At 40.4% G+C, this 23,663-nt stretch overlaps 1 protein-coding gene across 3 annotated transcripts in view; it reads left to right on the top strand.

Annotated features, from left to right (window-relative positions):
* The window catches only part of PID1 (phosphotyrosine interaction domain containing 1), a 196,443-nt gene that overhangs the window by 80,055 nt on the left and 92,725 nt on the right, over positions 1–23,663 (top strand). For 2 of the 3 annotated variants that reach the window (XM_059703404.1, XM_059703403.1), the window contains one exon: positions 18,843–18,989. The exons of the other annotated variant lie outside the window; for it this stretch is intronic. In XM_059703404.1, the coding sequence (XP_059559387.1) occupies positions 18,855–18,989 (135 nt within the window). In that variant the 5' untranslated portion in view covers positions 18,843–18,854. The remainder of the gene's footprint in view (positions 1–18,842; positions 18,990–23,663) is intronic. 3 annotated transcript variants of the gene reach the window in all.

Here is a 23,663-nt window from a genome sequence, read left to right as displayed (position 1 = left end):
ACAGTGTGTTTCAGCCAAACTAGACTACCTGCTGGTTCCCCAATAATATGGCCCTTCTTGCTGCTGGGTTTTACTTCTTTCTGTCCTTGGCCTTGTCTGTTAACATTCTGTTATGTCACCTGATCTTCAAGGCCCTGATCAAGGGACAACTCTTTAAGAGGCTTCCCTTTAGTCTTGTGGTTCTCAAATATTAGCACATATCAGAATCACCTGGTGGCGCTGCTCAAGGGTAGATGACCCAGCCCCATCCCTAGAGGTTCTGATAGCAGTTTCTGAGGTGGGTCCTGGGAACCTGCAATTACAGAGAGTTCCCACGTGATGCTGATAGTCTGGAATGTACGCTTAGAGAACTGCCATGCTAAAGGGCTAAAGTCTTTTTATCAATTACATTAACATTTTTGAGACTGTTTCCCCCTAAAGCTTCATTCTGTCATACTGCAAACCTAATAGTAGCAAATAGTTATTAGGAAATACTTATTTACCTAGTGCCTTCTATATGCACACAGCTTATGCATGTTAGATGGATTACTCAAGGCGAACACACCACAATATTTACAACACTTAAAATCATACTGAACGTAATTTAATCTTGGATGAGTCAACAGGCACCTCTGCTCAATGCATTTTCTGCAGTGTATTATTATGAATGTCAATCATAATTTTATGATGTTCTAGAAAAAATTAGGTCATTTGAACTTTCTGCAAAAGCTGATAAAGCAGAGATTTATAAGACCGGAGACTACAGATTTGCAACCTGTATATCAAGTGCATGGGGAGGTAGTTGTTGGCATTTATTAGCAATAGAGGCAGTTTAGCCAGTCCTTTGGACTTGGCTCTTGTGTTTGGAGCAGATATGGGCACGTCCTATGAGGAGGCTCTGCTGAGGGGAAGAGGAACAAGGTGAGTCTGAGCGGGTTGGGCTCTTTCTGAGCAAAGGTCCTTGTGGTCAAGCAGGCTCCAGCCTCTTTGGTGTCGTTGTGTTGCTCCATTCAGGCTGAATCCAGGACAAACAAATGACCTACCCGCAGCTGCCTTTGCTTAATTCAGTTCAGCAGATTGTGTTCTCAGAAGCCAGATAAAATCTGGCATTTACTTTGTATTTATTGACTTTTGCTTAAAATAAAAAAAAAGCTGTGACTCTGGCTTGATTGAGTTTTATAATAATGTTGCATTAAAGGGAAAACACAATTTCTGATAGATTAGTCATGAGAATGGTTTGGTTTTTTAAAAGAAATGCTATCATCTGTATGTAAATGGTGTAAAAATTAAAGGATGTCTCTTATTGCAAGCTTCCTTTTGAGTCATTTGTCTCCCATAGTGTCTCTCCCTCTGTGTTTCCTGCTCATCACTTCCCTTGAACAGTTTGCTCTTATAGCTTTGGAAGGGAAGCGTTTTCCTAATGGGGCACAGGATCACAGCCTGCGGAGCCAGACTTCTGCTAATGTCTTAGAAGTGATGGAACTGAATTAGCTCTGTCTCTGAAGACGAAGTTGGGGCTGATAGGAGCCCAGAGGGTCTCAGTCTGCAGGCTCTGTCCTGAGAACCAACCATCCTCTGGTCCATCCCCTTCCCTTTGCCTTGGCTCGTGGGAAACTGGACTGGCAAACCTTCCCTGTGGGAATGGGGTGGAGCACAGAGCCTTAGGCTGAGGAGAGGCAGGATTGAGCTCAGGGGTGGAGAGAATTGCTAGAGGTCTTGGGACCAAGTGAGGAGTGAATTTTTTTACCCTCTCCAAACATGTGGGAACCAGAGGGGAGTGTGTGTGAAGGAGCCAGTGGTTAAATGGATTACATGCACTTTCTTTGGACAGAGTTTTTGTAGCTGACCTTTACAAAGAGGGTCTAGCTTTGGGTTGGGGCCTTAGTCTCTGCAAAGTCAAACTGAGCCACACCCTGAGTTGGCTCTACTTTTTTGCTTTGTCAATGCCTGTGTCCTGCTGTCACTCCCTCTCCTGTGCCCAGAGCACAAGGACCCTCCCATTTCTTCTTTCATGACTTTTTGACTTTTTCTGATGCCTCCAGACCACAAGAGAGCCTTTCCCTCCAATGGCTGTGTAGACATGCATAGTCTCAAACTCATTGTTTGACTCTATGTAGTTGAAACTGAAATGGTAAACATTAATTTCAATTTGAGCAATTCACATGTCTTTATAAGTAATAAAATTCATTTAATTAAAAATAATTAATAGATATACCCAAGAAGTGAACAGAAGATTTTTATCACATATATAGAAAATGAATGAACGATGCAATTTAGGGCACGGTTTCAAGGAGGATCGAGTAAGAAAGAAAGATGTATGTATTATATAAATGAAAAACTAGAAGATAGAACATCACCAACCAAAGGATTATTACCAGTATTTTCCTTTAAAAAGATGAATCAAAACAAATATGCTAAAACGTTTGTATACCACTTTTTAACCAAGATGTCTTTTGTGATAATTGGCTCACTGGTTTGGCTAGAAGGGTCATGGCCCAGAGATAGCCTCCTCCACTGTGATGTTTGGGTCTGTGTGGGCACTCTCAGAGGATGGAGAACCCTGAAGGGGGAATCATGACATAAATTTGTGATCACCTGAAGTAGCTTTTCATAATATAAAACCATAGTAGTAGTGGGATTTGATCAAAAGAATTGGTTAGATATTTTCATTGAGTGACTATGCAGTTTAGGAAAAAGGGAGAAGTAAAAATGCAACCCTAGTCTCTGACTTTGACCTTTCATGGATGCTGGGCTGAGGTGGGCAAGCTGGGGAGAGAAGGTTTGTGGGGGGAAGGGTGGTCCCTGAGAGAAGACAACTAGCTCACTTTTGGGCATTTTGACTTTGGGATACATATGTGCTAAGTTATTTAACCTCTTTGCTCCTCAGTTTTGAGCTCTGCAAAATGGTTTTAATTATAGTTTCCACTTCGGAGAGTTGTTGTCAGAATCTTCTGAGTCATTACACCTAAAATAGTGCTTAAGATAATGATGATGGTGATGGTGAAGGTGTAGTAAGATGTCAGGGATTTAATGTGTAGTCATTCCCCCAGCCTGTCTGTTCAACATCTTTTTATGTGAATCCTTTCCTTATCTGAGGTCAAAAATACCAGTCTGCAGAATTCATCCATCAATAAATAGGTCTCTAATGGAAATAGGTCACCTGGTGTTTCACAGATATAGAAAGAAGAAATATTGAAATCAGTGTTCAATAAGAAAGGAAAGAAAAATATCATGACAAAGAAATGAGAGAATGAGAAAAGCAAAACCCCCAAACAAAACAAAAACCAAAGGGATAAAATAAGAAAATAACAATCTTAGTAATGAATGTCTTTAATTATATAGTAAAGATTTTGCCTTACAGTTATGGCCACCATCCCAGCTCTGCCCTGTGTCAGGACCTATGCTGGCTGCTCTGCCTGCTGGGTTCACCCAGTTAATCCGTATGCAGCCTTGTGAAGTGTGGGTACCACACTGTTCCCATCTACACTTGAGCATCCTGCAGCTTGGGAGGTTAAATGACCTCCCCAGTTCATGCATCTAGTAAAAGGTGGATTCAAATTCAAGAAACCCTCACTTTTGTGGAAGAAGATGAGCTTCTTAAATGAGTTCTTGACCTACTGGTGGATTCTTCCTGGCCCACAATAACTAATTTTGCTTCTTTTTGTTAACTGCATGACTAGGAAGAAAGCACATGAAAATCATCTGTCATATACATGAAATATTTGGGTGCTTAGGTCTTACACAATTCCTTCCTCCTTTTCATGATAGGGTTGAGTAAAACATTAATGTCATCGGATGACATGGTAGCTGTAGACTTCCATCAAGAATTGTTGAAGTGAGGCATGACTAATCCGCAGACTGTATGTTAGAGGAAAAGCTCTTGCCTTAGAAAGTATCATCAGAGCTATCGGGGCCAATAAGAGTTTTCTAATCTTGCTACAATACAGGCTTTTGAATCTGGGGGCCCACTTATCTAATAAAAACATTGGATAGCACACACTGTATTGGGAATGTGTGCTGAATCCAAGAACGAAGAATTATATGCCCCCAGGGCAGAGTCAGCTGGGTGTGTGAGTATGAACTGAGGCAAGACAGGGGAGTTGTGAGCCAAATGGAACCAATTAAGTACCCTTGGATGTGGACCTAAGGTTGTTTACCAAGCCCATTCACGGGTGGAGAGTCAAGTTTCTCTATCCTTGTTTGTAATTTAATTTAGTGATTGCCTTTAACAAAAGGAAAAGGTTGTAGGAACTTGGGACCAAACTTCAAAAAATCCAGATTTTATGAGCATGTTGAACGCAACTAAGGAAATATAAAGTTGTTCTAAATTTACATGCGAAATATGCACCTGTTTTGAATTTGTAGCTCTGATTGATACTGCTTTTTGGAATAAGTTCAGGGGGTCTGTGTTGTACTTGAAGCAGATGATGGAAGGCAGCAGGCACGGAGAGAGTGAAATCCATGTTAAGCAATCACAGAATTCCCCCTGAGAGTCCAGTTCACATCAATAGGAAATTTTATGAGAGATATTGCACCCAGCTTTCCCAGACTTAACTTTGTAGCTGCAAAATACCGGAAAGCCCATTTAGGTTTGTGTCTTGGGCGGGGAAGTGAATGAAATATGTGTCACTTGTATCATGAGTGTTGTAATACCATGGTTATTTATGTTAGCACTGTAAAAATACCTTTTTTAATAACTCTGAATCATAATATTGATTGAATTTGTAGTGATTTTGCTGTGAGATTTGGTAGCTTTCATACTGTATGGCCCATGGTTAAGTCAGTATTTTGATTGAAGGTGGTAAGTGGAAACAATGATAAGAAATGGTCTTGTTTTAATCAAAAGATAATTTGTTTAAGACCAGTGGTCCTCATAGAGGGATCAGTATAGCATGGCAATGGGAGTGCATTTACTCCTTTCCTATGTCCCTCTTTCTTTTGTTCTCTAGGATGAGGGAGGGGACTACTCTTTTAGGGCTGGCTGTTTATTTTCTTTATTTGAAAGTATTTATCTTTCTGCTTCTTGGAAATACAGCAGTGTTGTTGTTCACAGAGACTTCTGATCCTTTGTATCGATAAGATAGTTGACTCATAAAAAGAATAGCTTTAATTAAAAAAAATAGATATATGTATGACCTGTGACTCTAATAATGACTCAGTCCCTGAAGAACTACTTGTTTACCCACTGTTTGCTTAAGTTTCCTAGTACGTAGCACAGTCAAAAGCAATGAGTAAGGCCTGGTTAAGACTGGTGTGTGTGTGTGTGTGCGCGCGCGTGTGTGTGAATTTGTAATGACTTTGCTGTGAAATTTGGTAGCTTTGAGTAGTGTCTACAAGTATCATGTTCTGATTAATTATTGCTGTATAGCAAGTCACCTCCAATAATAGCTGTGTAAAACAATAAGAGCCATTTATTTTGCTCACATATCTGCAATTTGGATAGGGCTCTGTGAGGTCAGCTGAGGCAGATCCACTGGGGTTGAAGGATCCACTTCAATGTGGCTTACTCCTATGTCTAGCAAGTGTGTACTGGTTGTCAGCTGGGAGCTGATCTGGGTTGTCCTGTTTCTTCTCCACATGCACCTCTCCTTGGGGTTGAGCTTCCTCACAGCATGGTGGCTGGATTCCAAGACAGTGTTGCAAGTGACAGCAGCTGTGGTCTTAAAGTTTGAATTAGGAGGGACCTAGACCCTTACTCTTGAGATGAGGGGTGTCAAAAATCTGCAACCATCTTTAATGGACCAGATTGGACTGATTACCTTTGTCTCTATAAACTGTTTGCTTTCCTGCTTTTTGGCATTTCTTAAGGTATTTATTTAATTTATTACCCGCTCCCCCCCCCCACCCAACCACTTTGTGTTTTTATTTCCTTTTCTTTATGCATTTCCAGTGGGGGCAAAAACTGATTCTTGAAGTGGGAGGCAAAAACTCTCAGATAGTACAATGAGAATGGCTGTACCACAGAACATAAACATATATACCATATACATGTGGTATTAAAATTTCATGGGGATGGGGGAGGCAGTTAGGGGAAAAATGGTCTAAAAAAGCTCCTTAGGGGCAATAATGTAAAAAAACTTTAAGAAACACTTCTTGAGTTCCAGCTCAGATCTGTTACCCTCTCTTCCATAAAGCCTGTCCCAACCCAATCCCAGCAAACTTAATTGTTCCCCTTTATGTACTTGTAGCCATTTTATTTGTGTATCTGCAATATATTAATCTGGTTGTCTGATGCCTCTTTCTTACCTATTAGAGCTTCTTAGGTGCATACACAATGGATCTATAAATGCCAGTAATCATTACTTAGTGAATTGAATTAAAAGGGACTAAGGGGAAATTTTTATCTTAGTTTAGGTTCTTCCAGAAATAGACACTGAGATGAGGATTTAAGTGCAAGTAGCCTTTAGGAATGGGCAGGAAACACTAGTGGGAGCAGTGAAGGGAGACAGGGAAGGAGAGGAAGCCGCCAGAGGGGGTGCTATCAAGCCAGCCACCAAGTGTGAGTGGAGCTTACTCCTGTGGGGAAATTCTCAGAAATGTACAAAACCAACATCAAATTAAAAAATTAAAAAAAAATACAGCCCCACAAACTCAGAATTAAGCCATTGTAGAGCTGAGGAGCTGGGGTATTTTACTCTCACCCTCTGTCATTCATTGATTGAGGCCACCCAGGGGTGTTCATCTGCTGCACTTGGCTTCCGTATGTGGCTTTGGAAAAAGCCCCAGACAGAGAGAAGCAGGTACCGATGGTGGAAATTATGGGAGGCCCAGGGGTGGGGGGGCGCTGAGGGTTAAGGGCAGGACACCCAGAGCATCAGCTGTCGGCTTCCTTAGAACGTTATGACTAAAATGGTCAGAAGCAAGGTGATAAATGGTCTTTGTTTGAAATGGGGAAGTTCTTACTTTTTCAATGTCAGTCTCCCTGACATTGAAGTTCAGCTCCATGAAGACAGGAAACAAACCTGTCAACACTAAATACCCAGCAGAGTCCTTGACTCAATCACTGGGCGGATTTACAAATAAAGGGCGCTTAAACCAGCACTAGGATTTAAGAGCTGTGTTTTTTATTGTGTTCTAATTTAAGGGAGGTCAGAGCAGGTAAGACACAGCTGGTAATGAAACCTGACAAGTGCCAGGTTCTATTTTCCTTCAAGAACTCTTAGAAAACAAACACACTAACCACAAGGTGGATTTGTTCCGGGTGGTGGCCTTGACTGCTTAGTGAACCATTGACATGTTTGTGACTGAGGAGCCTAGAGTCAGATTCAGGCTCACTGAACTCAGCCAGGTCCAGGCCAGGTCCTGCCCACATGCTTTGTTGTCTAATCCTGAGGCATTTAACACTGTTCTGGGGTCAAGTGCAGCGAAAACAAGCAATATTGATGGGTGGCCAGTGAAATATCTGACCACATGGAGAGTCCACATGATGAGAACCTCTTTTTTTATTTTCTGTTATGGACTGAATTGCTTCCCATGTATGTTGAAGTCCTAGCCCCCAATGTCACAGATTATGACCTTATTTAGAAATAGGGTCTTTGCAGAGGGAGTCAAGTTCAAATGAGGTCATTAGATTGAGACCTAATTCAATACGGAGTCCTTACAGAAAAAGAATACTTGGACTCAGAGACAGACTTATACAGAGGAGATGATGTGAAGGCACAGAGATAAGGTAGCCATGTGCCTGGAGTGACACATCGATAAGCCAAGGAAAGCCAATGGTTGCCAGCAGACACCAAAAGCCAGAAGAAGCAAGGGAGTTCCTCCAGGATTGTCATAGAGAGCATGGCTCTGCTGACATCTTGACTTTGGGTTTCTAGATGCCAGAACCATTAGACAATAAATTTCTGTTGTTTCTCGCCACCCAGTTTTTGGTACTTGGTTATAGCAGCCCTAGGAAAGTAGTGTAGTACACTTTCTTTTCTTCTTTTATTTTTGACCAAAAAAATAACCTTTTCCAAATGGTTGTCCCCTCCTACCCTTCTTCTTCCTTTTTGCTTGCTTTCTCATGTACGCTGCAGTGAGTAACAGTTGACATCTACTTGTGGCTTCCCTCAGGTTAGGAAGGACATTCCATTCTTAAACCACTGGAGAGGACAGAGAAGTCCTTCTTGAGATGTTTGGCTGTTGCTGTAAAGGGAGTCATTTTCCTCATTGAGACGGTCTACCTCCCTGCCAGGATGCGGTGGGAATGAGTCTCTGCCACTGTGGCAGTTGGGCAAGGCTGGCCTAGGAGGTGGTCTGCACCTCCTACATGGGGTTTCCGGTTGTGGTACAGGCACAGAGCCTTCCTTTTCAAGGAAATTTGTGTGGTTTTGGTGAACCCAAGTGAGGCCACCAGTTACGATCTGTGTCTGAAGTCGTCAGCGTCCCACTAGTGAGACTGGACGTCTGTCCGGTTGTGCTCTTAGACCAGAGTCCATTGCCCAGGTGAAGTGCAGAATGGGAGAAGTTAGTTGCTGCGAGCTGGTAGTGAAATGTAACCAAGGGCTGGAAAGGAGCCAGGTCAGATAAGAGCAGTGTGTGTTCAGTTTGTAGCCATTGTTTTCTAATTCCAGTAATGTTGTTTTTCTTCGCTGGCTTAATCATTTGTTTACTCATTAGACATTCATTTAGTGATTACTCCCTGTCAGGGAAACAAAGAAGAGTCAACAGATAAACAGTACATTCAGGTGGTATAGGTGGTATGAAAATGCTGATTATTTTACAAGGTACAGTTCAGGCATAAAGCAGGCAGAGGTACGACATGAGGAGTTTCGGAAAAGCCTCGGTGGATGGCTTCGCAGCCCAGCACTCTCCAGTGAGCCCCCATCAAAGTGAGCTCTGGCATGTCGCCTCCCTGATCAATTGAAGCCTGAGGACAAAATTATTTTTAGTTTCCTCCCTACCTGCCAAGACAATGTTCAATCCAATATCAACCAAAACAGAGTCCTGCAGAGGAATTTTGTATAGCAAAAAAGACATGAAAATAAAACCAAATGTGTGTGGATGTAAATGTAAGGTGTGCTTGTAACATGCATCTGCAGTGTCCTAATGAGCTGGGTATTCCCTGGCACCACAAAGCCCAGCATTTCAAATTGGACCCTGAAGGTGCCCTTGGGGCTCAACTCAGGGACTGAGTGTAGCCCCTCAGGGAATGTGAGAAACAGTCTTTGCAATCTTAAACTCATAACATTGTGATTCGTTTCCAGATCTTACATTGTTTTGTTTGACTTTTCCCCCTCATTTTTTTTTAAAGTGTGTTTATGCTATTTAGTTTTTATCCTCTTTTCTGTGTCCCCATGTGTTTGGTCACACAAAAAAATTAAGAGGAAAACAATTCATTATGAGGGGATGAAGCCATTAAAAGAATCAGACTCAGAGATTACCAGATGTAGAATTGAAAAAATAATTTTGATTAATATATTAATGGTTCTAGTGGAAAAAGTGGAGAGCGTACATGAACATATGGGGAATTTCAGCAAAGAAATGGAAACTGTAAGAAAGAATCAAATGAAACTGCCAGGGAAAGAACAGCAACCAGAGTAGCAGAGGCCAAGCCTTTAATGAGCTCATCAGTAAACTAAATGCAGCCAAAGGAAGAATAAGTGAACTGGAAGATAGACCATTGTATTGATTATGTTGATTTTGTGTTATATTTCATTGGTTTCTCCTCCAAACTTTATTGTTTGGTTTCTTCTACTCACTTTGGGTTTCATATATTTTTCTTTTTTAATTTAAAGCTGATTTTATTGCATAGAAAATTTCTTTCTCTTCTAATATTGACATTTATGCTTTAATATTTCCCATAAGTACTGTTTTAGTGGCATCTTGTTTTTGACATGCTGTGTATTCATTCAGTTCAAAGAACTTTCTATTTTACTTTTTTATTTATTCTTTCATCTATGGGCTATTTAGAAGTGTGTTACTTAGTTTGCATGTTCAAAAAATTCACAGATTTTTCTCTTGTTACTTTGTATAATTTGAATACTAAATTTACTGAGGTTTTTTTTTTTCTTTATGACTCAGAATGTGGTTTATCTTGGTAAATGTTTTACACTTGTATTCTATTAGTATTGGGGGTGGAGTGGGTCTGTACTGGTAAATGCCAATTTTTTCAAGTTGGTTGGTGGTGTTATTAAACCTTTTTTATCCTTGTTGATGTTCTGTCTACTCATTCTATCAGTTTTCAAGAGTGTGGTATTGAAATCTCCAACAATATCTGTAGTTTTCATCTGTTTATCCTTGTGATCTATCAGTTTTTATTTGCTTTTTGACTTTGGAATGAATTTCTTATAGGCAGCATAGAGTTGGGTCTTGTTTATAATAAATATCACTCTATCAGATTTTTAATAGGGGCTTTTAAAATACCTCTCAGATTAATTTTACAGATTTTAAATCCATCATTTTATTATTTTATTCTATTTTCTCGTCTTTTTTTGTGTTTACTTTTTTCTCCATTTCTGCCTTCTATTTTATTATTCCATTTTATTTTTGTTAGTATGCATAACTCTTTGGTTTATTATTTTAGTCCTTACTTTATGGTTTGTAGTGTATACAGTATATATCTTTAAGTTATCACAGTATATCTTCAAATGATATTAAACCATGTCACATGTATTGTCAGATCCTTACAATAGTACATCTTTATTTTATCTTTTCTGACTTTTGTATTAATGTTGCAATATATCTTATTTTTATATTTGCTAAAATCACTACCATATTGTTATCATTTTAAAAATTAAAAATAGCTTTCAATGAATTTTAAATATTAATCTTCATTCTCTTGTGTGGATTCATTTTTTAAAATTGATTTTTAGAAGGAAGGAGAGAGGGACGGGAAGGGAGGGAGGGAGGGAGGGGGAGAGAGAGAAAGAGAGCGAGAGAGAGCGAGAGAGAGAGAGAGAGAGAGAGAGAGAGAGGTTGATTGGTTTGTTATTCCACTTATGCATTCATTGGTTGTTTCTTGTATGTGCCCTGATTAGAGATTGAACCTGCAACCTTGTCATATCAAGGCGATGCTCTAACCAACTTAGCTACCAGACCAAGGCCTGCATCCATATTTTCATTCTTTCGTTTTGCCTGATTGACTTCCTTTAACATTTGTCATAGGAAAGGTCTGCTGGTCATGAACTCTTTCAAGTTTCGTATGTCTGGAAAGTCTTTATTTCACCTTTATTCTATATCTAGAATCCTGGGTGTGGAATTCTGGGTTAATATTTTAATTAATTTATTTTTTTTACTACTGTATTCTCACTTGCATTCTTTTCAGTGATAAATCAGCTATCATCTCCATCTTTGTTCCTTTTATTATATTATGGAATTTGATTATGATGGGCCTTGATGTATTTTTCTTCTTATTTCTTGTGCTTAGGACTTGTTTACATTCTTGTAATTGTGGGTTTACAATTTTCTCAGATTTGGAAAAAAATCTAGCTATTATTTCCTCAAATATTTTTTTCTATTTCTCCCTATTTTTTCCTCTGGGATTCCAGTTATACATATATGAGGATATTTGAAGTTGTTCCTTAGCTCACTGATAAATTTCCCCCCTCTTTTCTCTTTGTTTAATTTAGAATTATTTCTATTGTTTTTGTATTCAAGTTTACCATTCTGTTTTGCTGTAATGAGTTCCATTATTATTAGCTCCCAATGTGCGTTTCATATCTGACAGTGTAGTTTTTATCTTTAGTAGTTAGATTTGGACTTTTTTATATCTTAAATATCTCAACTTACATTTTGGAATATATGAAATACAGTTTTAATGCCATTGCCTGGTAATTATAATGTCTGTGTTAGTTCTGGGTAGGTTTTGATTAATTTATTCATCTCTTTATTATAGGTTCTATTTTCCTGCTTATTTGCATTTTCAGAGAATTTTATTAGATGCAAGGCATTTTGAGTCTTGTTGGTTGCTGGATATTTTTGTTATTCCTATAAATATTCTTTGGATTTTTTGGTGTGGAACTCAGTTAAATTATTTCAAAGGTTTTTGATCCTTTTGGATCTTCTTTTAAAGAATTTCAGGTGGAAGCAGAGCGCACTTATTCCAGTGCTAATTATTTCCCACCACTGAGAGTAGACCATTGTGAGTACTCACCCCAGTGCCCTATGACTCTTGAGTTTTTCCAGTTTAGCTGGTAGGAACAGGTAATATTGCTGGCTCTGTGTGAACCAGCACTCTAATCTCAAATCTTTCCACTGGCTAGTTTCCTTTCATGTATACTCCGATTACTACTCAGCTGAATATTAAAGGAGACCCTCTGCTGATGTCCAGAGTTCTCTTTGTGTGTAGATTTCTTCTCTGTTTTTGTCTCCCAGGCTTTCATCTGTCTCCTTAACTCTGGGACTTTGCCGGGTCCTTTCTGTATTTCTCCTCTCTGCATCACAGCCTGCAAACTCTTTCAAGTTCATAAGTTGGACAATTGTGCAGCTACCTCATTTGTCTCATCTTTCAGCGATCACTGTCTTTCATTGATTGATACCCATTGTCTCACAAACCGTTGTTTCATAATTTCCCTCCAGTTTATTTGGTTGTTATAAATGTGTCAATTTCATCCCTGTTACTTTATCTCATTTGGAAGTGGAAGTAAAAAATATTGATCTTTAGTAATTTAATTATATGTAGTGCAACAAGATATATCACCAGGGGCATGTGGGAATACCTTACACAGAGCAGAATAAATTCCTAATTCCTGGTCCATTCTAATTGTGTGGAATGACAGACAGACATGTTGGATTACTTCTTTCTGTTACTCACTCACTCACTCACTCACTCACACTCTTTTAGTTGAATTTTCATAATTTAAATATTGGTGTGAATTTGGGTGGTGAGTGCACAATGAGAATGCAGATGATGTGTTATAGAGTTATAAATTTGAAATCCATATGGTTTTATTGACCAGTCACCCCAATAAATTCAATAAAAAATAAATAGTGGCAGGAATAAATTCAACTGTACACAACTTTTTTTTTCATGAGTGGGTGAAATTTTTGTTCTGATCTCTTAGCATTTGTCATTTTACATCAGGGTTATAATTCAAATACCTATAAGCATCAAATAAGTAGCATATGGAACTGAAGTTGGTATTGCATGAAATGACTATAAAAATAGTGACTTGTATTTAGTATAGAAAATAATGCTGATAGCAGAGGAAAGAGGCACCCTGATGAATTGCAGAGGAAAATATCTAAGTAAATAAGGGTAATTGCATGACCGGCTGGAGCTAATTGTTGTCATGAATGCTGGTTGCTCTTGCAGATCTTTTGATCTATCAAGAGAAGTGGAAATGCAAATTTTAATCATATATACTCCAATATTTGAATGCTCTTCAAATTTAAGAACTCTGCAAATCATATAAAGCATTTATAGGCCAAATGTGCCTTTGAGTTGAGGGCTTGCTATCTGTCTTTTACAATAGTTTAACTGTTATATAGAAAAATTGTTTGGAAGATTGGAAGACGACAAACAAATTAAACTAGGAATATAGCAAGTGTGTGTGTATTTCAGATCAATAACAAAAAATATAAATGAATACACACACACACACACACACACACACACACACACACTCCCCCGAGGGAGCCTTTCACAAGCCCTGGGGGCTTTTTGCATACTCTGTGGGCACGGAGTTATTTTGTGCCTCTTCCACATAATCTCTTGAGAGAATCTGTGATATTCAAAAGAAATGCTTCCATAATTAAAACTGCATGAATAAGTATGGGTGTGTGAACATGAGTATTTTCAGTTAGTTTAATAATAGCTATCACTTTAATAGATATAGACAGTCTTTTAATGTTATAAGTGTCTGGATTTAGGCTTTTTAAATTAAGCTGGAACTTTTCGAATAAGGCAGTTACTAGGATAATCTGCAGCCATATGGCAAATGCCAAGTTGGTGTAGGTCTTTCTTTTCTTGGAATACAAGATCAATTAAAAAATTAATCCTAGAAATCAATAGTGCAATTTTGTATATGCCTGCTAGATTTAGGGAGACTATTCAAACAACCTTGTTTCACTTTCTAAAAAGGACAAAAGCAAACAAAAAAAAATTCTTTGAGGCAGCATGGAGGGACCTGGAGAGTATTATGCTAAGTGAAATAAGCAAAATAAGAAAGACAAGTATCATATGATCTCATTCATATGTGGAATCCAATGAATAAAATTAACTGATGAACAAAATAGATCCAGAGACATAGAAGAATGGAACAGACTGTTGAATCTCAGAGGGAAGGCGGGGGTGGGGTGGGGGTGGGGTGGCTGGGTGGGTGGGAAGAGATTAACCAAAGAACTTGTATGCATATATACATAAACCATGGACATAGACAATAGTGTGGGGAAGTGGGTGGGTGCAGGCTAGAAAGGGATAATAGGGGGAAAAAGGGGACATCTGTAAATCTTTCAACAGTGAAGATTTTAAAAAAAGAGAAAAAAGGAGAAAATATATTTAAATAAAAGTTGATCTTAATTAAATTTTCTTTTATTCACTCTTTAAAAGTTTTTTTAAAAAGAATTTCTTATTTTTCAATTACAGTTGACATGCAATATTATAGTAGTTTCAGGTCTACAACATAGTGATTAGACGTTTATATAACCTTTGAAATGATCACCCTGATAAGGCTAGTACACATCTGACAACATACATGGTTATTACAATATTATTGACTATATTCCCTATGCTGTACTCTACATCCTGTGACTGTATTTATAGCCGGAAATTTGTACATCTTAATCACTTTTCCTTTTGTACCCATCCCTCCATCTCCCCTCCCATCTGGCAACCATCAGAATGTTCTCTATATCTGTGAGTTTGTTTCTGTTTAGTTTGTTTTGTTTTTTAGATTCCCATATAAATGAAATCATATGGCGTTTGTCTTGCTCTGACTTATTTCACTTAGAATCATATCCTGTAGGTCCATCATGTTGTTGCAAATGTAAAGATTTCATTCTTTTTTTATGGCTGAGTAATATTCCATTGAGTCTCCATTCCTACCAATCTTGATGTGGCTTCTTCTTTATATCCTTAGTTATAGGATTTAGTTCAGCTAGATTTTAGGCAGTTCCAGTGTGAACTATTATTTAACAGAAAAATATACTTCGTACTTTTATGTTTTGTGTGTGTGTGTGTGTATGTGTGTGTGTGTGTATGTGTGAATGCTAGAACAGCTATTTAAAAGCAGAAATCTAAGAATTTACATTAAAAATGACACGTGAAAGATCTTACTAAAGGTCACAGAAGAATATTACAATTATTAATTTTCTCATATGAGAGGCATGAATATCCCTTTTTAAAAAATAAGTGCTATAAAATGTTATGAAAGTACGACTGAAGTGAGTTCTTACATACCCCCCAAAGTAATAAAATGAAATTTGATTATGAACAAATGTGGAAGTCATACTGGTTTTTGTACACTTGTACAGATTAGCAGTTCTATGGGGACCTGAACTTCTCCATTAATTTAATTTGCCCACTTGTTCCTTGTGGTTCTAAGGAGAACATTTGCAGTATTGTTGAAGTGTGATTAGGGCATTACTGACTCAGTAATTTGCAAGTTAAAACTGACCATTGTAGCCAGTCTTCAAAATGCAACCAGGAATTAAAAGCTTAATGCCTTCACTTTAATTTGAGTGAGGATAGTGACCCAGTTATTTTAGGGAAAGAGGAAGCAGCATTTGCCTTCCAAGGATGCTTTATATTTTGGATACATAATCAATATACAAAGGTGAGATCCACCAGACTTGAATTGGTAAAATATGTAAATCCTTGCCTACTAAAGTGTCAGAGATTAATGTCTAAGTAGGAGCAGGAAGCCCCAACTGTAAAATTTTACAGGGCATGACCATTACTCCATCTGCATAATGGGGCTTGATTTAGAGGCTCTATTTTAAGATCACACATACAGCACCAAATGCAGAAAGCCGAGCTTTGTTTAATTTGTCTGGGGCAGTGCCCTGATTTTCTACAACACTATTCACTCCCCTTTCTTCAGAATGAATAACACATCTTCTTTATGGAACTCTGTGCATCTTTCGTTTGGGAGCAGTAACTTTTCCAAGCTCCTCTATTCGGTTCCTCTTTTATGACCTTTTTAAAAATAATTCTACGGGATTATGATATTTTAGGTTGCATTGTCCTTATTGCCCTTGTGTGCCCATGCAAAGAACAAGCGATATCATTTTTGAGGTGACATAACACAGCATTTTAAAGTTGACAGATGAAGGAACTGAGGCCCAGAAAACACCAGGCCATGCAGTTTGAGCAGCAGGTGATAGCTCTGGCGCTTTGTTACCCTGCAGGAGAGTTTGCCACCAAATTGGGAGTCATTGCAGGGTCACTCTGTGGCTCTCCCTTGAAACTTGGAATTTATGCCATTTTGGCAGTTGCTCAGAGGGCTTTATCACAGACATGAATAACCTGGGGGCTCTTCATACTTCCTTCCGATTATGATGTGGTACTTTATCATTAAGGCTCAGCCTGTTCAAAGTGCATCTCTTCTGCACAGGAAGTTCCTGAAGACGGCACAAGAAGTGACTCTTTTCTCAAAGGGTTGGCCAGCCACCCTGCCCAGAAGTTCTGAGACCATCTTCCTGTCCCTATCATGGGACCCCATGTCTAATTGGTTCAGTCAGTCAGCACACAGAGAGACTGAAAGTTCCAGGCTGGCATTCATATGGCCCCCTTGGTAACTTGGCTGGGGAGTCAGGTAAAAGAAATAAACAAGCATTTTAAAAACCCTGAATTGGGGATAGGAAGATAATAGAATTCAAATTCCAACTTCAACAAAATCAGTTGTGAAACCTCAGTTACCTCCCTCTTCTAAGCCTTGGCACCTACAGCTGGGCAGGTGTGTGCCATGCATTTGCTCGGCAGTTCACTCCACACACCCTTACTGAACACCTGCTTTCAGCCAGACACTGGGTAGGCACAACTGGATCAGAAATAAAGCGCTAGACGCTGCTTCAAAGGGTTGCTCACAGGAGGTGGAGCCTGTGAAACCAAATGACAACTGCAAATGTTTGTGACAATTTTGTTAGAAAAGCTAAGCAGAGAGGGTAAGATCATATTTAAAAGGGAAATAGAGAAAATGATTCCTTTTTAAAAAGTATTTTTTTTCATTAGTGGTTTTGTCCTTTTTGCCCACTGTGAAAGGACAGAGGTAGCACTGAATTTTCATTTTGCACAGGGCCCTGCAAACTATGTATATTTACCAGTCACTGTCTATCCCTTCTCTTGATAGAGTAGTCTTATGATGATGTCATCACCACTATAACTTTATGTATTTTAGTTCATTGTCTGTTATCTTCCACTAGAGTATGAATGCCGTAGGAGCATAATCTGTTTTGTTCAATGAAATATCCCATGGGCTTACAACAGTTTACCAGCCCACATGGTATCTACTGGAACACAAACTTGCCATGCTAATGGCCAGTTTTGTGTGTCAACTTGGCTAGGCTACTATGCTTAGGTATCCAGTCAAACACTGATCTTGGCATTGCTATGAAGGCATTTTGCAGATATAATTAAAGTCCATAGTCATTTGAAGGAAGGGAGGCTTCCAACATAAACTGGGTGGGTTTGATTCAATCCAGCGAAAGACCTTAGCAGGTCAGCTGAGGTTTCCCTGGAGAGGAAACGCTACCCTTGGACGGCAGCTTTGGTCCATGCCCGAGAGTTCAGCCCACCCTTCCTGACAGCATCCCCTAAAGATCTGACATTTGCCTACCCAGCCCCTACAATTGCATGAGCCAATTCCTTGCATAAATCTCAATATATATCTCCTACTAGTTGTATCTCTCTGACCTAACCCTGACTGATACAGCCACCTTTTAAGGATAGTACAAAGTTGCCAGGCCTGGCATGTTTTTAAATGGGAGACAGATCTTCCCTTGTTTCCTGGTGAGTATTGATTTGTATTTTTAAAACATGTACTGCGAATATTCATACTAATCTAGAAGTTTCTGTCTTTGTTCTTAATTGATCCCAGTCCAATGGAGGGAGTAGGGATTGGGGGTTTCAAAGTGGTCTGGGAGAGAAACATGGGTCACTGAGAATGAGAGCGAAGTTGGTTTGCTGATGAAGAAGAAAAAGGAGAGGGTGACTCAGATGTTGAAGTAATGAGGTGCTTCAGACACTGTCCCCTATGTGAGGTTTTAGAAGGATCCCTCTGGCTATTGTGTGGCTACACTCTGCACAGGGGCAAGGCTGGAAGTGGTGGGACCAATTTGGAAGTTGCTAGACCAAACAAAGATGGGGCCTGGAGTGGGAGTATAGATAGTGGTGATGAAATATGCTTGGATTCTGCGCCTATTTCAGAACTAGTGCCAACAGGAGTTGCACATAGAATGGATATTTCCTTAGAGTCCTGGCCTGAGACAGCAGATAAAGTGGTTCATGGGGAAGTAGTACATTTCCCAGAGTTCCACAGCCCAGGCAGAGCAGAACGGAGGCAGAGAGCAGCAGTCTTGTGTTCTTATCATCAGTTTTTTTTTCCTTTTCCATTATCTTCAAACTTTCCCCCAAACTGCTCTTCTAGCATCCCCTTTGGAACATCTTCCCTTCTTTAGAAAATTCAGCCTGGACTACATCCCCAGGATTTCCTTTGCCTATGTCACCTTGGAAGACCCTCTCAGAGCAAGGTCATGGGTGACTACCACCACCCCGCGTTCTCATGATGTCTGCCTAAGGACTGGCTGTCTCCCACAGTTTCACGTCAGCAATGTCCTGACAGTGTTTCCCCTCCATTTTGCTAGCATCTCTTGGCCTCCCCTATTAAGACTGAGAGAATGAAACAAAGATTTTGCTACTGGGTTTTATGGACAGTGGCACCACATATTATTCCACATGATTTACCTGTAGCTGGCTGTTTTTTCCCCTTTCTGCTTTCCAGCACTTTCAGACCATGCTGAAGTCTAAACTGAATGTCCTAACACTGAAAAAGGAGCCTCTCCCAGCTGTCATCTTCCATGAGCCCGAGGCCATCGAGCTGTGCACCACCACGCCCCTGATGAAGAACAGGACTCACAGCGGCTGCAAGGTATGTGGCCCGTGGCCCTCGAGGCCCTCGTGTGGGGCAGAGGAAAGGACATGTAGCTTTAAGACTCTTGCTTGGCAATGGTAACAGTTTTAAAGAATGATAGTGTTAAATGACTAACAAAATAAGCTAATTGGGTGATGGTCGTATGAATTCATAATCTGCTTTATTTTTCTTAAGGATATAGCACTCTTCATAATTTGAGGATAACATTAAAGACCTAAGTTTAAGGATAGGTAAAAAAAAAAAAGTAGTGTTGTTGCCATATTGTTTATAGCCCTGGGGAACTTCACAAGAAAGCTCTTTCCATAAGGATAGTTCCTCCCTTTGTATTTTCTGTCTGAATAATACATATTTTAACAAGCAAAGAACAAAACAAGTTTCTCAACAGTTGTACTCTATGAGTCCTGTGGGGGTAATTTTGCATTTTTGTTTTGCTTCAGCTCTCAAAATTTATACTAATATTCATGCCTGAGAATGCATTAAATACATGTTTTGTTTATGTAAACTATAATGCCAACATGGGGAAAAAAAACTGGAAATTAAGTGTGTAACTTGGATGAGTATAGAAGTCAGCGTAGAGGTAACAAAGAAAACATTTTACTCATATTTTGTCATCAGAAATTTGTTCTGAATTTTGAGGGGCAGGAGAATGCTTGTTTGCACGTGGATTTCTTTTATAACCTTGGAGATGTGCTCCTTACTGCTTTCCCCATTAGGGAAGCAAAGATCCATTGACTGTTCCTGTCAGAGTTTTCTGTCCCTTCCCCAGTTCTTGCAGCAGTGATCACATTGGAGCCTCCCACAATCTTGAGTGATGGTGATGTGCACAAAACCTCCCACATATCCATTCACTCCACAAGGACTCAGTGGGCGCTCACTGTCTGCCTGACACTGGGGGCGGAGTGCCCAGCACCCAACAGCATTTTCACGGGGCTTAACTGCTCCTGGGAAGAGGAGGGAGGAGGAAATACAGGTAAAGGAACATCACAGCCAGCCTGAAGGAGGAATCTTTGTGGCAGAAGGAACAGAGTGTGCTGATTCTCAGAGTGGAAATGGTCTTGTGTGCTTTAGAATGGAGAGCAAGGGGCCAGGATGGCTGGGAAGATGAGAACGTTGTGGCGAGGGGTGGGGTTGGGTGGGGGTTCGAATATGAAGAGCCTCATTGTCATGCCAAGGAGTTTTTGTTATAATTTCTACCAGAAACCATCAGAGGAATTTAGGCAGGCGAGTAATATGAGTCCATTTAAAAAAGTGATTTTATTTTTCAGTTAGTTTCCATTCCAGGTTATTTTGCATTAGTTTTAGGTGTACAGCATAGTGGTTAGATAATCATATATTTTACAACGTGTTCCCCCCAATATTTCCAGTACTTACCTGACACCATACATAGTTGTTACAATCCTATATAATAAAAGGGTAATATGCAAATTGACCAAACGTTAGAATGACTGGAATGCCCTCGCCCTGGCCGGCTCCACCCCTGAGCTGGCCCTTCCCACCCTGATCAGAAGCTGGGCTGGCTGGCAAACTGCCCACGGCTCCTTACCCCAGTCGGCCCGCCCCGAGTGGCCCCCATTGGGCAGGCCAGCTGGACCTCACCAGTGCACAAATTCATGCACCGGGCCTCTAGTATTATTATAATATTATGCTGTACTTTACAACCTCGTGACTATTTTGTAACTACTAATCTGTGGTTCTCAATCCTGTCACCTGTTTCACCCAGCCCCCCTCCCTCTGACGTCCGTCAGTCTATTCTCTGAATCTGTGTCTGTTTTAATTTTGTTTGTTCATTTATTTTGTTCTTTACATTCCACACATACACTTATATGAAATCATATGGTATTTGTCTTTCTCTGACTAAACTGTTTCACTGAACATAATACCCTCTAGGTCAGTGATGGCGAACCTTTTGAGCTCGGCGTGTCAGCATTTTGAAAAACCCTAACTTAACTCTGGTGCCGTGTCACATATAGAAGTTTTTTGATATTTTCAACCATAGTAAAACAAAGACTTATATTTTTGATATTTATTTAATATATTTAAATGCCATTTAACAAAGAAAAATCAACCAAAAAAATGAGTTCGCGTGTCACCTCTGACACGCGTGTCATAGGTTCGCCATCATTGCTCTAGGTCCATCTAGTACTCTCACAAATGGTAAGATTTCATTCTTTTTATGGCCAACTAATATTCCTACCATTTTCTTATCGTGCATTGTTGGTGGGAATGCAGATTAGTGCAGCCACTATGGAAAGCAGTATGGAGGGTCCTCAAAAAAAGTTAAAAATGGAACTTAGGACTCAGTGATTTCACTTCTGGGTTAAAGAGTGACTTCAGATGGTAACTGTGCTAAGGTGAACTTCCCGCTTCCCCAGAGCAGTTGCCAGAGACTCCCTTTCAGCTGGAGAGAGTGGATCCCCTGGACTGGCCACAGGTGGCATTGGATCCAGTGCTGTGGGTGATTTGATGATATAAAGGAATTGTAACAATACTCACTAAAGTTAAAAGTGATGAGATTGGGTTTTACATGCTTTAGAGATTTCCTTAAGTCATTTTATATCCTGTCCTAGTTGGGGGAAATAGTCCCTCAAAAGCACGATGAAGTCAGTAGGGATGAGTGTAAGGAGAAGAGTTTAGTTTGATAAGGTCTAGGTTATATTTAAATGGGAGGGAACAATCCAGTACACACACACACACACACACACACACACACACACACACACACAAAGATACACACTCTCTAAGAGAGAGAGAAATTTGGTAGGAGAATAAAAGCCATCATTTTTCTGGAAAGGAGTATAGGGTTTAAGCTTCATGGTATCATTTTATTTTCTGTTTCTGCCTCAGGTCATGCTCATTTATTTCACCTCTAAAAGGATGTTGAAAACAATAGATCAGAAGACAGGCCACAGGGAGTGAGGGTTGCCCTGGTGTAGTTGTGGGGCTGGTAGAGAAAGGGAAATCACGATGATTTTGGCAGGACACAAAAAAACTCTGCCTTCAAGGTGAAAAACACATCCTCGTGGGCTAGGAAAAAAACGACAGGTTTTCCATCTTTAGAAACCCTGAGGAGGGGCGTCTAGGCGTAGGGAATCGTAAGCCTGAATCAGAGATCTGGGCCAACACCTCTTGAATTGCTTTCCAGCTTTATGATTTTATTTGAAGGCAGTCAACCTCCAATGCGTCATTGTCCAGATTGTGTACTATAACACACTTCCTACGTTTAAGTGGACTGTGAGCCTATTGGAGCTACAGCTTCTAACTCTCAAGGACAGTGTTGCCTTTGTGTTCAGAGTCATATTCTTTTGTTAAAAAACAAAACACACAAAAAAGGTTAGATTTTGAACCGTGATATTTCTGTTTGCATCTCCAGACCTCCCCCAGTGTTTCTGACCATCCCTTGGAACAAAGTGCAGTGTTTCCTCTCTGGTTCTTGCGAATAAGTTAGCTCACGAAATGCCAGCTGCACAAGGACCTCTCTCTCGGGCTCACGCCTGCCAGGAATAATGAGCTGGGTGCAGCCCGGGCCCAGCTGCAGGGCCAGTGTACAGGGCCGGCACCTTCCATCCTCATGCAGGGCTAGGTCTCTCTTTTTGCCCCAGGTCCCTCAAGCCCTGCTTGCATACCTTTAGGTTTGGGGAAGGGAGAGAGGCAGGAAGAAGCAAAGGAAAGGGGAGTTGAAAATGGGTTATGGTGAGCCCTGGCCAGGTCCTGGCTCCTCTCTGCTTACCCACCTCCCCTGATCTGTATTCTCCGTGGGTCCTGATGGCATTGCCTGGCCAGGCCATTCATGTTGTGGGCAGCTGGGGCTTTGTGTGTTTTCTCTATTGCTGCCACTCTTTTTTTCCCCTTGCGGTGGAGTTCTTTAACTGCACAGCCCACTGCATCCCATTAAGACACTTCCACCAGAACCCTTGCAAGAGCCCTTTGCAGTATCAGAGATGTTGTGTCTGATTTTGCAGCAACAATGGCTTGTCATTCCTGCCTTCTCCTGCCCAGCACAATGCAATCCTAGGTAGCTTCAGCTTCTTAGAAAATACTTATTTAATTAATAGTCATTGAAAACCTACGCTGTACATGGGATTATGGAGAAAGGAATCCAAGTAGGTGTTGTGGGTCATGCAACTAACAGCCAAGTAGGAGCAATAAGGTGAGTGTGCCGCCCCAAACTGCCAGAGATTCTGACTCCCGTGTGTATCAGAAACCCCTGGGGCAGATTTCTGGACCTTCTTTACAGAGATTTTGATGAGGCACTCCACTTAGTGATGGGAACAGAGCTTGCACTTAAAAGCCGACCATGAATTTACATGAAGTGGTACCTGGACCCTGCTGTGAACTTGGGGACTTGAAGCACAGGATGGTGGGTGATGAGGGCAATGTACTAGTAAGCGTCGTAAATGTGTACACATCCTTAGGTGGGAGCTGGGATGGGGAATGGTATGTGGGGCTAGCTGGAACTTGTAGGGTTAAAATGGGTTTGCTACACAGCTGCTCAGGGGGCTAATGTTGAAGCAAGGGCCTTAGGGCCTGATCTTACCTGGGATGATGCTCTGGTTCCCAAACCTCACCTCCTCTTGAGTGAGGCAGGTGACTTGCATCCTGAGAATCCCTGTCTTAGGCCCTGCTGTCCTCTTCCCATTTGCAAGGGTAGAAACCTTAAAATAGTCTAATTTC

This window comes from Myotis daubentonii, chromosome 7 (assembly GCF_963259705.1).
Source record: "Myotis daubentonii chromosome 7, mMyoDau2.1, whole genome shotgun sequence".
NCBI lineage: Eukaryota > Metazoa > Chordata > Mammalia > Chiroptera > Vespertilionidae > Myotis > Myotis daubentonii.
The sequence above is the reverse complement of the archived record's forward strand: the minus strand, read 5'-3'. Positions and strand labels throughout refer to the sequence as shown.